This window comes from Euphorbia lathyris, chromosome 9, assembly GCF_963576675.1.
Source record: "Euphorbia lathyris chromosome 9, ddEupLath1.1, whole genome shotgun sequence".
NCBI lineage: Eukaryota > Viridiplantae > Streptophyta > Magnoliopsida > Malpighiales > Euphorbiaceae > Euphorbia > Euphorbia lathyris.
The window spans coordinates 67,140,010-67,153,296 of record NC_088918.1 but is presented as its reverse complement, the minus strand read 5'-3'; the positions used below and the strand labels follow the sequence as shown (position 1 = coordinate 67,153,296).

The 13,287-nt window shown below is 33.0% G+C and overlaps 2 protein-coding genes across 3 annotated transcripts; one reads left to right on the top strand and one right to left on the bottom strand.

Moving 5' to 3' along the window:
- The first annotated feature begins 435 nt into the window (after positions 1-435).
- Positions 436-6,744, top strand: LOC136205143 (uncharacterized). 2 transcript variants are annotated; one of them, XM_065995636.1, is made up of 8 exons: positions 436-586; positions 1,194-1,279; positions 1,482-1,549; positions 1,912-1,984; positions 3,187-3,290; positions 3,392-3,466; positions 3,890-3,989; positions 6,377-6,744. In XM_065995636.1, exons 2-8 carry the CDS (start codon positions 1,196-1,198, stop codon positions 6,551-6,553), a joined length of 681 nt encoding a protein of 226 aa, XP_065851708.1. In that variant the 5' UTR covers positions 436-586; positions 1,194-1,195; the 3' UTR covers positions 6,554-6,744. The 2 variants fall into 2 exon arrangements, with proteins under 2 accessions (XP_065851708.1, XP_065851709.1); XM_065995637.1 differs by lacking the exon at positions 6,377-6,744 and adding an exon at positions 5,864-6,355.
- A 2,948-nt stretch (positions 6,745-9,692) lies between these two features.
- LOC136206962 (PHD finger-like domain-containing protein 5A) lies at positions 9,693-12,479 on the bottom strand. Its single transcript, XM_065998167.1, has 2 exons — positions 12,282-12,479; positions 9,693-10,302 (listed from the first exon to the last, which is right to left on the bottom strand). Exon 2 carries the CDS (start codon positions 10,266-10,268, stop codon positions 9,936-9,938), a length of 333 nt encoding a protein of 110 aa, XP_065854239.1. The 5' UTR covers positions 10,269-10,302; positions 12,282-12,479; the 3' UTR covers positions 9,693-9,935.
- Between the last annotated feature and the right edge of the window lie 808 nt (positions 12,480-13,287).

The window sequence follows — 13,287 nt, the reverse complement described above, 5'->3', positions numbered from 1 at the left end:
CATTCTTTACTCTCAGATGACCTTGTGGGGTTAGCTTCCCTAGGCTAATCCCGGGTTAGTTGGTTGGTTTTTTGTTTTTCTTTTCCTGTTCCTACAAAAAAAAAAACGAACGAGGTGGTATACATGTTATAGAAAAAAGAAAAGCGTGTGAGTTCGTTTGGTATGCCACTTCATCCGTCAAAGACGAAAACTCAACGATTTTTTGTGTGTGTAGGAGGTCTGAATAAGCCAACTATAGGTGTGCGATAGGTTTTTAAAACCAACTATAGGTGTGTTATAGTTTATTTTAAAAATTTAGGATGCCATTAGGCAAAACTTACCAAATTTAAATGTGTTATAAGTGATATAATGTATATGAAAGACATCTTGAAAAAATCACAAATAAATAGTGTAATAGACAATCACTAATCAATCTAAATATGTAAATAGCCTACACAATTTTGTAATTTCCCAGTTGTCATTTCCGCTTCTTTTGAAAAAAAAAATTCCTTTGCCTCATCCTGACTGGACCTCCGCGACCTCAACCGGCTCTAAGAAGCCTCGCTGGACCACCGCCTCCACCACTCGTCGGACCTCCACCTTAAATGTAGGTCAATATGATTGTTTCCATATGTCAGAAATCATCTGTTTTTCCTTGTATAATCTACTAAGTGGTTTAGCATTCTTTAATATCCAGCATAACCCTAAATTCTAAATTGAGAGCTGTCACATTATTTATTTTCATGCGAATTTTGTAAGTCTCCATAAATGTGATTTTTACATGTTCATTCTAATTCTAACCACATGAATGTACTAATTTCTGCAACACCTGTCCAGCAATTGGCTCACTCTATTGTGATTTGTTGTTCATTTCACCTCCAATATACTTACCAACCTAGATTTATATAGGATATAATATATTGGTGCAATAGTAGCATAAGACAATTGGACCAAATGTGATTGATATTCCAAAGCAAGAATGAGCTTGGTTTGTTTGACTACGCTACTTGTGTTTAATCATCAAGAAAAATGAGCTATACCTGAACCAAAGATTAAGTTGAGCTTGATCTTGCAATTTGGAACCCACAGAGATCAATTAAGCGTGTAATTATACTAAATAAATGCAATTTATGTATCACTGCTAGACTAGTTTTCGAACTGCTTAACTTTTAGTTGTGATTTTAATATCCGCTTCTTCTTTGTTGATGCTATAGTAATGGGGATCAGTAAAACAGAAATAAACTTGAGGAGGTTGCTTGCAGCTGCACCTCAGCAACAAAATCAAGCGAAGCTTATTCATGTATGTTCATAGGTATTGGTGTTTGAAGCTACTTTTCTTTACAGTGCTCCCTGGCCTTAATTTATGCTGTTCTTTGGTTTGTAAAATCTGATTTCTCTAGTTTTCAATAGCTCTGAAGGATGATCTCGTATAAATCATTTCTTTCTCTTCATTTGGGAATTTAATTGTTTTCCATTGATTATGTAAACTACGGAATTTGCAGTATGTTGCTACTTTACGAGAACTATTGGAAGAACTGGCTGAAGAAAGAACTCCAGATGGCCTGCCTCGGTCTGTGCTTTATTAATTTCTTCCGTTAATTCTTTAGCAAGTTAGGAGCTTCCTGCATACTTGTGACATCTAAATGTTGAGGCCTTTTCCATGTTCCTATTCTAAAAAGAACTACTAAAAATCTTCACATATTTATCAAATGCATTGCAAGCTTCTTTACCTTAATGCATTGCATGATTTAAAAATTGAATAAGAAATCCATTGCAAGCTTCTTTACCTTAATGCTAAATGGGTTGCAAGCTCTCTTTTGACACTCTGGAAACAGTTTCCTCTCAAAAGTGGTCAAAATTCAATGACTCTGTAGTAATCCCTAATTGTTATTTTAATGGTGTTCTAACTTCTTTTTCTTAATGTTTCCACAGGGTTTCGAAGGCCAAGATGAATGATTATTCAGAGAAGGTTGAAACAATTGCTTCCAGATTAGCTGGTCCATTGGTGAGTGTTATGCCTACTAATTATGTGTTGTGTTGGTTATTATTGTGAAATTTGAAAAAATGTTGTGCTTGCATTAGTTGCTTTTTTATTTTTTGTTTTGTGCATAAGTTGCTTCTATAGTTGGTCTGGATTTTTTTGACAAGGCATGTTTTTCCTTTGAACATTCTTTTTGCATGGGAACTGTCAGATATTAATATGACATGGTATCCGAGTCTCTTAAAGCAAGTGACCGAGGGTTTGAATCCTGACAACCCATTTGTTAATTTAATTTCAACACATGGTTGGTAAGATGGGCATGTGTTATACAGGCTTCAAGCCCAATGGTCATTTGCGTGCGGGCTGTGTGTCGGATATTAATATGAATTGGGCCTTAATTATCAGCTCAAGCTTTTAGTTCAATTGGTTCCAAATCAGGAACCAAGAATCGGCCACTATACTATGTGGTGATTTAGGAAGTATAACTTGAAAATTAATGTGAACAAATACGTTAATATAGGGTATGGGTATCATATTTGGGTGCCAGGTGTCTTGGATAATTTCACCTCTGTTGAACAGCTTGTACGCAGAACCTGATAATACTTGGTTACTCCTTTATAGAAAGTATTATTTTATTGAGTAGACATCGTTTTTTCTAGAATATGACGTCCATTTCAGTACTCAAGTTGATTTGATTGGTTGCAGTAACCGAGTAAGGATCATTCTTATTAGTTCTACCATGGTTTTGGCCTTTGGATCAACTATCTACCTATCCAATCCGTATTTATTATTATTATTATTATTATTATTATTATTATTATTATTATTATTATTATTTTGGTAAAATACTGAGCACTGCTTCTTTGGAGCAGCAAGGATAAAACCAATTATTTAGATCTGTAATTTCAAGTCTAGTGTAAATAGCTTGCTTATGGACATTCTTTCTTGAAGTTTAACTTTGACTGGTAATTTTAAATCTACATTTGTCAAATTTGAGGGCTTGTATGAAATTCATGTTGGTAACATGCTGGAATATCTTAAATTAACCTGAAGAGTCTTGTTTCTCTTCTTGATGTAGCATTATACTTGTGTAATGAGAACATCTACAGGTTCATATGCTTTCCACACATGTTTTCAGATGTTGCCTCTTATCTTTTCTTTTTCAGAAGTCATTAAGTTGCTACTGTGCAAAGTTATAGTTGCTTAACATATGTTGTGATTGTCAGCTTAAAGTTCGGGTACCTGAAACTCTGAATTCTGCCAAAGAAATACTTGATGCTGATGGAGAAACTCAGTTCCCCTCTTCTCCTGGCTTGAGAAGAAGATTTGTGTAAATGAATCTCCTAATATTTGTTGCTTTTCTTTTCTCCTTCGCCTTCCTTTTCTGATTGTAGCTTTGTTTCTTTTGAATTGACTGGCTCATCAAAACAGGGCAGTATCAAATGTTGATTCATCAGCACCTGTCAAACTGGATACGGCCGCAAAGGCACACATTGAAAAGCACAGGTTCTTATGCACCATTCAACTGTGTACATTCAACCAATGTGTACTTTTACCTACCTATAATTGTAATGAATATTATAAATTGGTATACTCTTGGACATGTGATGTGTTCAAATAAATATGATACAAGTTTTAAATGGTTCTGGTTGAGTGCCTCATCACCACTTACAGTATGTTGTTTGTTGTCTACCTATGTATGGTGCAAGCGTTGTAATTTGATAAAAAGAGCAGTAGGGATGGGGTGCATTGCCATCTCTGCATTTGGTGAATAGTCCGTGATGCCAGCTTGAGCTCATGCTTTGACATGTTTGAATGAGTTTTGTGGTTTGTTTTTTATTATATAGTGACCATATGCATTTTTAAATTAACCTGTTTCACATATTGTATTGCTGAAAGTTCTTATAATCTTCTTATTTCCTATAACAGACAGCTTCAAGATGACTTGACTGATGAAATGGTTGGTTTGGCACAGCAACTCAAGGAAAGTAGTCTCTTGATGAGCCAGTCCCTGCAAAATACTGAAAAGGTGATGGTATTTAATGCCCTGTGGGCCTTACATAGTTTCTTGAATTTATGTTTGTTATAATTTTGTGAAGATTTGCAAAATTAGTCATGATGAACAGTATGTAGAATACATTTCAAATGTTTGGAGGCAGGGTTGGACAATACAGTAGTCCCATAAATTGTTGGTAGAATTTCACAATTGATTCTCTAATATGTTATGTGATTCAAAAGTAGTAGGATATAGACTTATGGTATTCTTCATAGGTTCTCTTTTTAAAAAAGAAAACATCTGTTATCTAATATTTCAAACTACTAACTACAGCCACCATATCCTACCTTTTTCCTGAAATAGTTCTGGAGTTGTCGGGGCATTACAATTCAGAACTTCATATGTGGAAGATGATATTTTGGTTATTGCGTCAGTCATAATTTTCTGCATACCAACAATGATGCAGCAGATTCAGAATGAAAATAATGATAACAAATCGAAGGTTGATGTTGATTCTGAGTACCCAGCAATCATCAATCATCTTAACTTGTTCATTCAATAGGATTTCAAGATTGAGCAAGAAATTAGAGCAACTCTCTGTAATGTTATAAGTTTTTGTATTCCAAAATATGCTAGCTCAAGCAAATCAGATAAAATGTCCTTAAATTGTAAGACAAAATGGGAATAAAACATAAATTTCAGCAATAATGGTACAAAAAAGTGTCGAAATGTACCAGAGTTGCGAGGCTGGTGCACCTTGCACCAACTAGAGCTGTCGAATTTGGTGTGATCATGATAGAGAATATGCTAATAGGCATAGTTATTTAAGGCGCAAGGCGCAACTTAAGGCGCGCACCCGAGCGACACAAGGCGCATAAAAAAAATCATAAATTCATAATACTAGTCACAAATAATCACAAATAGTCAAATACCAACAATAAAACCATAAAATGCATGAGTTAAGTTCTAGTTAACTGCTAAGGCATAATCATAAACTTATAATACCGACTTAAAAGTTAAAACTAAAGACCAAAGTTCAACTTCAAATAATTAATGAGACTAATAGTCTTCTTGACTCCAAAAAACAAATAATCTTTAACTTCCTAGTCTTCCTTGCTGATCTTCTTCGGAACCATCATCATCACTTCCATCATCATATGCTTCTTGAATAAGGTTCTCAATCTCATCATCATTGTCACCTTCCTCATCAAGGTACTCATCATGTACAAATTCAGGTTCATCATCTATCTGGTCTGCGATGGGTCTACTGAGCTCGATGAAAAGTATTGATACTTTGTTTTTGCCCTTTTCTTTTATTTTCTAAACTAACCTCAGCCATTCATCTTATTTTTAATCCATGGCTGATAATAAAAGAATTTAAAAAAACCCAAAAAACCCTAAACAGCCCTAACGAAGCTGAGGCATGCCAAGGCGCGCGCCTGGCTGACAGCGCCTGCCTCTGTCATCCAGAGGCGCTAAGGCTGGAGAGGCGTGCTTTTAATAACTATGCTAATAGGCATAAAGGGTAATATGGTAAATAAGGAACACATGGCTTGGAGGGCTGTGGAGGTTAGTTACCGGAGAGAGCTTTTATAAGTACATATAGAGGGTGGAGTGAGGAGGGATTATTAATAATTATGATGAGTTTTCTGTTTGGCTGCTTAGGTAGAGGTCTCTGCTTTCTGGTAGAGAGGGAGGGGTTGGGATTCTTTTCTATTTGTTATCCATTAGTTCTATATTCCATCTATCTAATATAAATCAGTGAGATTCCTTTCCTATTTTCTGTGTATGTTTGTGTATTTGGTCCACTGATACTAACCTGTGAGTGTGAGAGCTTGTTGATTCTCTATTAATTGATCCGACCAGCCGGATTCACGATGGGGAATTCTACTGACTTGATGCTTCAGGCGAGAATAGAGAATCATGAAGAGCTGTTGGAAAGGATGGTACGTGGATGCACGATCTTAGTAACACAGTATCCTCCATTCAGCAATTTGTGACACAAGAACAATAGAGAAATTTTGAACCATACTTTAGGTTCACACTAGCTTGGCCGAAAATTACCCTGGGAGCAACTGAAACCTGAGTTGTTGGTACACCTCGTACTATTGTGTGTACTCTCATTTCCTGCAACTGAAATTCTTCAACTCTTCTTCTTCGATTATAGTTCATTTGTTCATAAACTTAAGTTTCAATGCCGCATCATCAATGAGAGAAACACATGGTATTAAGAGTGGATTATCTAAATAAAGCTATAATAATTTGCTTCACAGATAGTTACTTCAGCTGAAATTCAATGCAATGCATGAACTTAGAAAGGAAGAAAATAATATTAGAGAAATGGAAGGGTGGACCTGAAAGTGAGAAGATATTTTAATAGTATGCTTGTAGCTTCATCTGATAATTTTGCTTTAGTGCAGATACTTGATTCGACAGAGAAGGCTGTTGAGCAGAGCTTGGCTAGCACAGGTCGTGCCAATTTACGGGCCATGGAGGTATACTCAAAAACTTCCAAGACCACATGCTTCACATGGCTCCTGATTTTTCTAATGACATGTGTTTTCGTAATGGTTGTTCTTCTGATTCGTGTCACCTGAAATGTCGTCTATGCGATGAAGGAATCGACCTTTTTGTGGTAGCAGAGTCCAATCTATTCCTGCACATAAATCATGCTGTATGATATTTACCTATGTTTTGGTCTCATTTATATATAGAGATATTGTACATACAGAATAAGGTAAGAAATAGGATAATGAACTGCTAGCAGATGAAGTTTTTTATTTGTTCAGAGAGGACATCTAGTCTTGTTATCATATAATCCATAGAATACTGTTGATAGGTTAGAGTAAAGACATCTAGTCTTGTTATCATATAATCTCATCATTCTAAAAAAAAAACCGCAAAAAAAAAAAAAAAAAGTCGAAAAGGAAAAAAAAAGCAAAAAAACAAAAAAAGAAAATGTAAAAAATGAAAAAAATGAAAAAAAAAACAGAAAAATGAGAAAATTAAGAAAAATGGTGAAAATGGGAAATGAAAAAACGAGAAAAATGTAAAAAAAACTATGAAAACGCGAAAAACTATATGCTAATTTCATATTTTTCAAGTTTTCATGTTATGTGGATTTTAATTATGTAAAAAATATTATGATTACATTTAATTAAGTAAACATAAGTATTGTAATGGTACTATTTAAAGTTTTATTAATTATTTGGCTTGGACTTGATAATTCTATCAAATTTCCTATGTATCCCGAACGTATTTTAATCTTTAAATCGGGAATCAAAGCCATGTAGTTCTATCTTTTTTAGGTAGTTCTCTTAACTAATTGATACATTGATTGGCACGTTAATCATTTAATTGTATATTTCACTTTGTTATAGTTTATATATATAAATCATTTTATCAAAACGAATCAAATTAAATAACCATTTTATCAAACCAATTCGTAATCAAATAAACATTTTATCAAATCAATTCCTAATTAAATAAACGTTTTATCAGACCAACTCGTAATCAAATAAATTGCTTTAACAAACCAACTCGTAATCAAACAAACGTAAAATATTATATTTCAAATCATCAAGCATTTTCAAAACGTAATACAAAATTTGTGTGTGTCCATTCTCGAATTCCACCCGTGTAGTTTCTCATATCATCAACAATATCAATAATCGAGATATCTCATTCATATCTCGCATTGCCTAACGTTAGGACTACTAGTCGTGCATGCTGGTCATACCTGTCACATCACACACACAAACTTTGTATTATGTTTTGAAAATGCTTGATGATTTGAAATATAACGTTTTACGTCTGTTTGATTACGAGTTGGTTTGATAAAACATTTATTTGATTTCGAGTTTGTTTGATAAAAAGTTTATTTGCTTTGATTCGATTTAATTCGTTTTGATAAAACGTTATTTAATTTGATTTGTTTTGATAAAATGATTTATATATAAAATTATATAGTAATAAAATGAAGTATACAATTAAATCATTAACGTGTCAGTAAGTTAAAACGAGTTAATAAATTAAGAGAACTACCTACAATAGGTAGAACTACGTGGCTTTGATTCCTGGTTTAAATATTAAAAGATGTTCGGGATACGTAAGAAGCTTGATAAAATTATCAAGTCCAAGCCAAATAATTAAATAAATTTTAGGTAGTCCAAATAAAATTTTATCTATTTGAAAATAAGTTAGACTTTTAGACTGTTAGAAGTTCGTTATTCTGTTTTCTGTTCATCAATTTCATCATTTTTTTTAATTAGTCAACCAAATATGATAACAGAATTATTATTTCATTCCATTACAATTTTAACTACATCATATTGCATTACGACAGTACCAAATGGATCCTTACTATTTGATATTGTTATTACTCAATTCTAACCAAACACTTTATGTATTATAAGAATAATAATAATAAAAAAGAAAAATCGACTGATATTTTTTTTAGTGACTGATACTTAATATTAGTTTAAAAATATTATGTTTTTTTCAGAAAAAATATATTATGTTTTTTTTAATGAAAAAAATATATTATGTTATTTAATAAGAAAAATGAGAATGCAACTATAGAGAATAAATTATTGAAATTTTTTACACTCAGTAACAAATATACATATTGGTCATCAGTAATTTCACTTGGTCAGTTGAGTGACCGAAATTCTATAGTGGAGATTAAAATCATCACAAGACTTAGATTTATGCCTCCTAGATCTAACAATAACTGACCAAATTCACTTAGTTACTTCTTTAGAAATATATGTAATCGGCATTACATAAAAAAAAAAAATAGACAAGAATCCCCATTACGACTAGTCCTTGCATTTTTAATATTAATACTTATTATCCACAATTCTTATTAAACGGTAAAACAAGAAACGACAAAAATGTGAAAAATACGAAGAACGGGGAAAACCGTGAAAATGGAAAACGAAAAAACACGAAAAATAGAAAAAACGTGAAAAGACCAAAAAAAGAGAAAATGTGAAACACAACAAACAGAAAAGTAGGGAACGTGAAAATGCGAAAAACGAAAAAATACAAACAAAAAGGAGCAAAAAACAGAAAAAACACAAAAATGTGAAAACGAGAAAAAATGAACAAAAACTAACAAAAGCAAAATCTTTTTATTTCAAAAGTTGCAACCAAGCAAATCAAATTTGCTGAACTGAAAGCAATAAAGAGTTACAATTTTAAATAGGATATCTGTATAAGTATACGCATAAGAAGAAATTGCCATTCCATCACACCAAAAACCATCAAAGAAAATTTTAAGAAAATTTGAGGGTACTCCTGGAGTAATACTCTCTACCAATCAATCCATGACATGTGTATATATATTTCTCTTTAACATATGAAGTAAACATCAACCAATTTGTTTTCTAGGTTTTATAGTTTTATCGTTTTTGCTGTTTTTCACATCTTTACCGTTTTTGTATTTTGCGTTTTTTCCCATTTTTCACAATCAGACCCCAGAAGAGAAGGGCCATGGGAGCTCGACGCTCCATCATGGGCCAGTAGTGACTACTGTACGTAATAAGCACATGTAATAGATAAAAGGGTGTAATAATACACATGTACCATGTAATACATAAAAGCTCTGAACATGACTCAAAAAGCTGATTCACCTTCTAACTTTACTTAAAATGACCACATAGATATAGAAAATTAATTATATCACTTTAAGTAATCCGTAAGTTCAGAAACCAATGAGCTTTTTGGACCAAATTTAAGGAGCTCCTAATGTATTAAAGCTAGATAAAAACATAATCAGTAATTAATTGTTTACCCTTCACATGCATAAAGTATAAAAGCAGGAAGTTGACTGAAACAAACAAATTTGAAGTACACTAGATCCATAAAGTAATAGCACAATACACATGAAAGTCTATTTAGGTTCTAATCAGCTGCTCTACTGGTTCCATTCCTGCTTTAAAGTTTAGGGTTTAGACATGGGCAGGCATAACATCTTCATCTCTTCTTGAACCCGTATTTCTTTCGCTCGTAGAACAGATCAGTCTTGGCACTTCCTAAATTAACAATTTTTGGACATCCATCCCTATCTTTCTCCTGTTGAGTGCACTCTTTGCAGTAGTAGGCATCTGAGATGCCAACTCCCCCACAGATGACACATCGACCTTGGAACGATCCATAGTTGCACTCATCGCAGGTTCGTACTAGCGTGCAAGGACGCACGTAAGAATCACAAATTACACATTTTCCATCATCTTTCTCACAAAGTCTTCCAATAGCTATTCCAGGTTGCTTCCTGCACATAATCAGATCAGGATGATGCTTGGCCATGATCCAATGTCCTAGATTCCACTATATCTATAACCTGCAACGAGAAGAAAAGGCACAAGTTCATAATACAATACAACTAAGATTATAATTTTATTTTATTTAAAAAAAAAAAGGTAAGGGTACCAGACCTCGCTAAGCGTTTGCATTGAAATATGCAGATCACCTACTAAAAAGAATTAAATTTTGACTTTGTGGGAAATTGACACCAAACCTAACATGAAGAGGTTCCAACTCCTTACCACTTGGACCAACCCGCGTTGGCCAACTAAGCGCTTATAATTGAGAACCAAATAATCATAATATATGAAATATGCATGCACACAGACTTGTCGTGTAAATTCGCCCTCTAATGGAAGGAAAGATGATTGTGCCATTTCCAAATACTTGGAATGAATGTAACAATAGTTATATGTATAATATATGAGTGTATATATTGAAATAATCTTATGGTTAAATGATTTATTAGTTCCTAATGTTTTATCTATTACACTGGTAGTCAGTCATCATCCAAGGTCTTTTAAGTTTTGTTCACAAACAAGGTCTTAAGTTTTGTTCACCATACAAGGTCTTTAAGTTTTCATTTTGAGGTCATTTTGGTGTTTTTTGGTTAGGAGAGAGAATGAATTTTTAGATAGAAAACTCAAGAAACCGTAATTTTGGAAAATAAAAAATGTGATTTCATGGTAAATGTCATTCTAACCAACTTTAATTCTTGAATATTACCATTTTGAGACCATTAATGGTCATTTTGAGGCATTAGTTAAAGGTTAGTGGCCATAATGTTAGAAAGTGGCTTTAATGTTACGTTTTGAAGTTTAGTGGCCATACCGTGAAAATGAGTAAAATTCAGTGGCCATGGGTGTAGTTTACCCAATAAAAGATTAAGATCATAATAAAAATGATAACAAATAACAGTTATAATAATCATGATGCTAACATGATAAAGAAGCTACCAAGAATGTAATGAAAGTAGGGATATATTCGTTTGGTTCAATCCAGATTTCTAAAAAATCATACCTAATAAAAGTCAAGTATACAATTTAGTTCAGTCCTAAAGACAAAGTCAACCGTCCATTCAAAACCGTCCATTCAAAGTCTTAATCTTTTTATTCCCGTTTAAGAATCTCCAAGATATATTCCAAAATCCATGCTAAGCCCAGTAGAATTGAAAATCTCCAGAATTGTAACCAATGAAAGTAAACGGTACAATCAGTTCCGTCTTAAAGATAAAGTAAACGAATCAAATCCAATTCTTGAATCTTTTCATTCGGCTATTCACTGATGTTCAAAATTCTCCAACATCGGCATTTAGCCTTAACAACCACCATTTCTAGGCAAAAGCTCAAACAATAATCTGAAGTACCAAACCACCATCCTAAAGTATAACTAATATGGTTGCTAAAATCGTTTTATGAATTTATTTTTGCGTGTCAATATCTACTCTTTCAGTTATCTTATTTCACTACCAAGACTGAACTAATGTAAAGCCAATAGAGAAAAATAGAAAAGAAAAGTTTACAAATTTGAGATAAATACATAAGACTCTAAACTTATGTGTTTAGTTAGTCAATAAAACCACCCAATGTGGTCACATTAAGTCTACATTCTATACAGCGTTCTTATGAATAAATTCTCTTGTCATTCTGAATGGGTAAATTGCACTGACAAATTTTAGTTTGTTTTCCAAAGGTCCTGAACTTCATTTTCTAATGTGACAAACATTTTGGCGAGTTTTTTTACACAAATTGGCCGAAATGACTTCCTAGAAATCAAATGTGAAGTTCAACGTGATTCTTCGAAACAAATGAAAATGCAGTTCAGTGAACTCATGAAATAGACTCCACACTTTACAGCGTTGCATTTTACCCCATTTGCTCCATAGAAACACAAATGTCATCAATCCAACATGAAATCCAAGAAATTTGAACAAATAAGGTAACAAATATCATGCGAGGAAGATCCAAGAACTAAATTAAACATGCAATCAGTTAAGTAAAGGCCAAAGAGAAAAACCTGTAAATCAACACCAGTAATCGAAGAAAGGACAATCGGAGAAAAACACGCCGGATTCTGTTATAAAGGAAGAACTTGATGAACTGGACGTCGACGTCGAAGCAGGAATGAGGAAATGAGACAGCAGCGACGGCAAGATTTGGAAATGGAAGAATGTAGGGTTTTAAAGCTTAGGGTTTCCCTATTCTAGAGAAACGACTAGAGAAAGAGAGAATGAATTTAGGCTTAATACATTATTTGACCCCTGAATTTTTCCAAAAAGTTTGATTGGTCCCATGACCTTCTAATTATCTCGATAGCTCTCTGAACTTGTATAAAATATTCAGTTAGCCCCGTTCACTTGGGTAAAATGTAATCGAGTTTTGCAAAAAAGTAAATTAAATGGAAAGATGTGTTACACGCATCTTAAAATAGTAAAACGGCCAATGTTAGAGTATGTGATTGTAATATTAGAGAAGAATTTTTTTTATAGTTGAACAAATGAAATTCATTTTTAATATATTTTAATCTATTTTGTAAATTATGTAATAACATTTTAAGACACATAGAACATATCTTCTGCATTTAACTTAATTTTTTTACAACTGGATGATTAATTGATTACATTTTACGTAAATTTAAGGGACTAATTAAATATTATATGCAAATTTAGGAAGCTATCAGAACACTTTAAAAGTTTAGGGGTCAACCAATTTTTTTTTTAACAAGTTCAAGAGGATGCATTAAGCCATGAATTTATTTTTACCAAATTAAACATGTTATTTGACACATGGAACGTTTTATTTTAAGGGGTTATTTGTTACAAGTGTTTATTTATTTTTAATTTGTTTAAAAATATAATTTTGTCATACAGTTTTTAATTTTTTTTTTTATATATACAACGGAAGGCTCAATGAGTCATGAAGACAAACAAAACTAATAACAAAACAGAAAGGCACTACTAAAAAATCACCTCTCTAGTTTAGTAAATCCCACTAACATTTTGCCAAAACTCACGACCGACGCT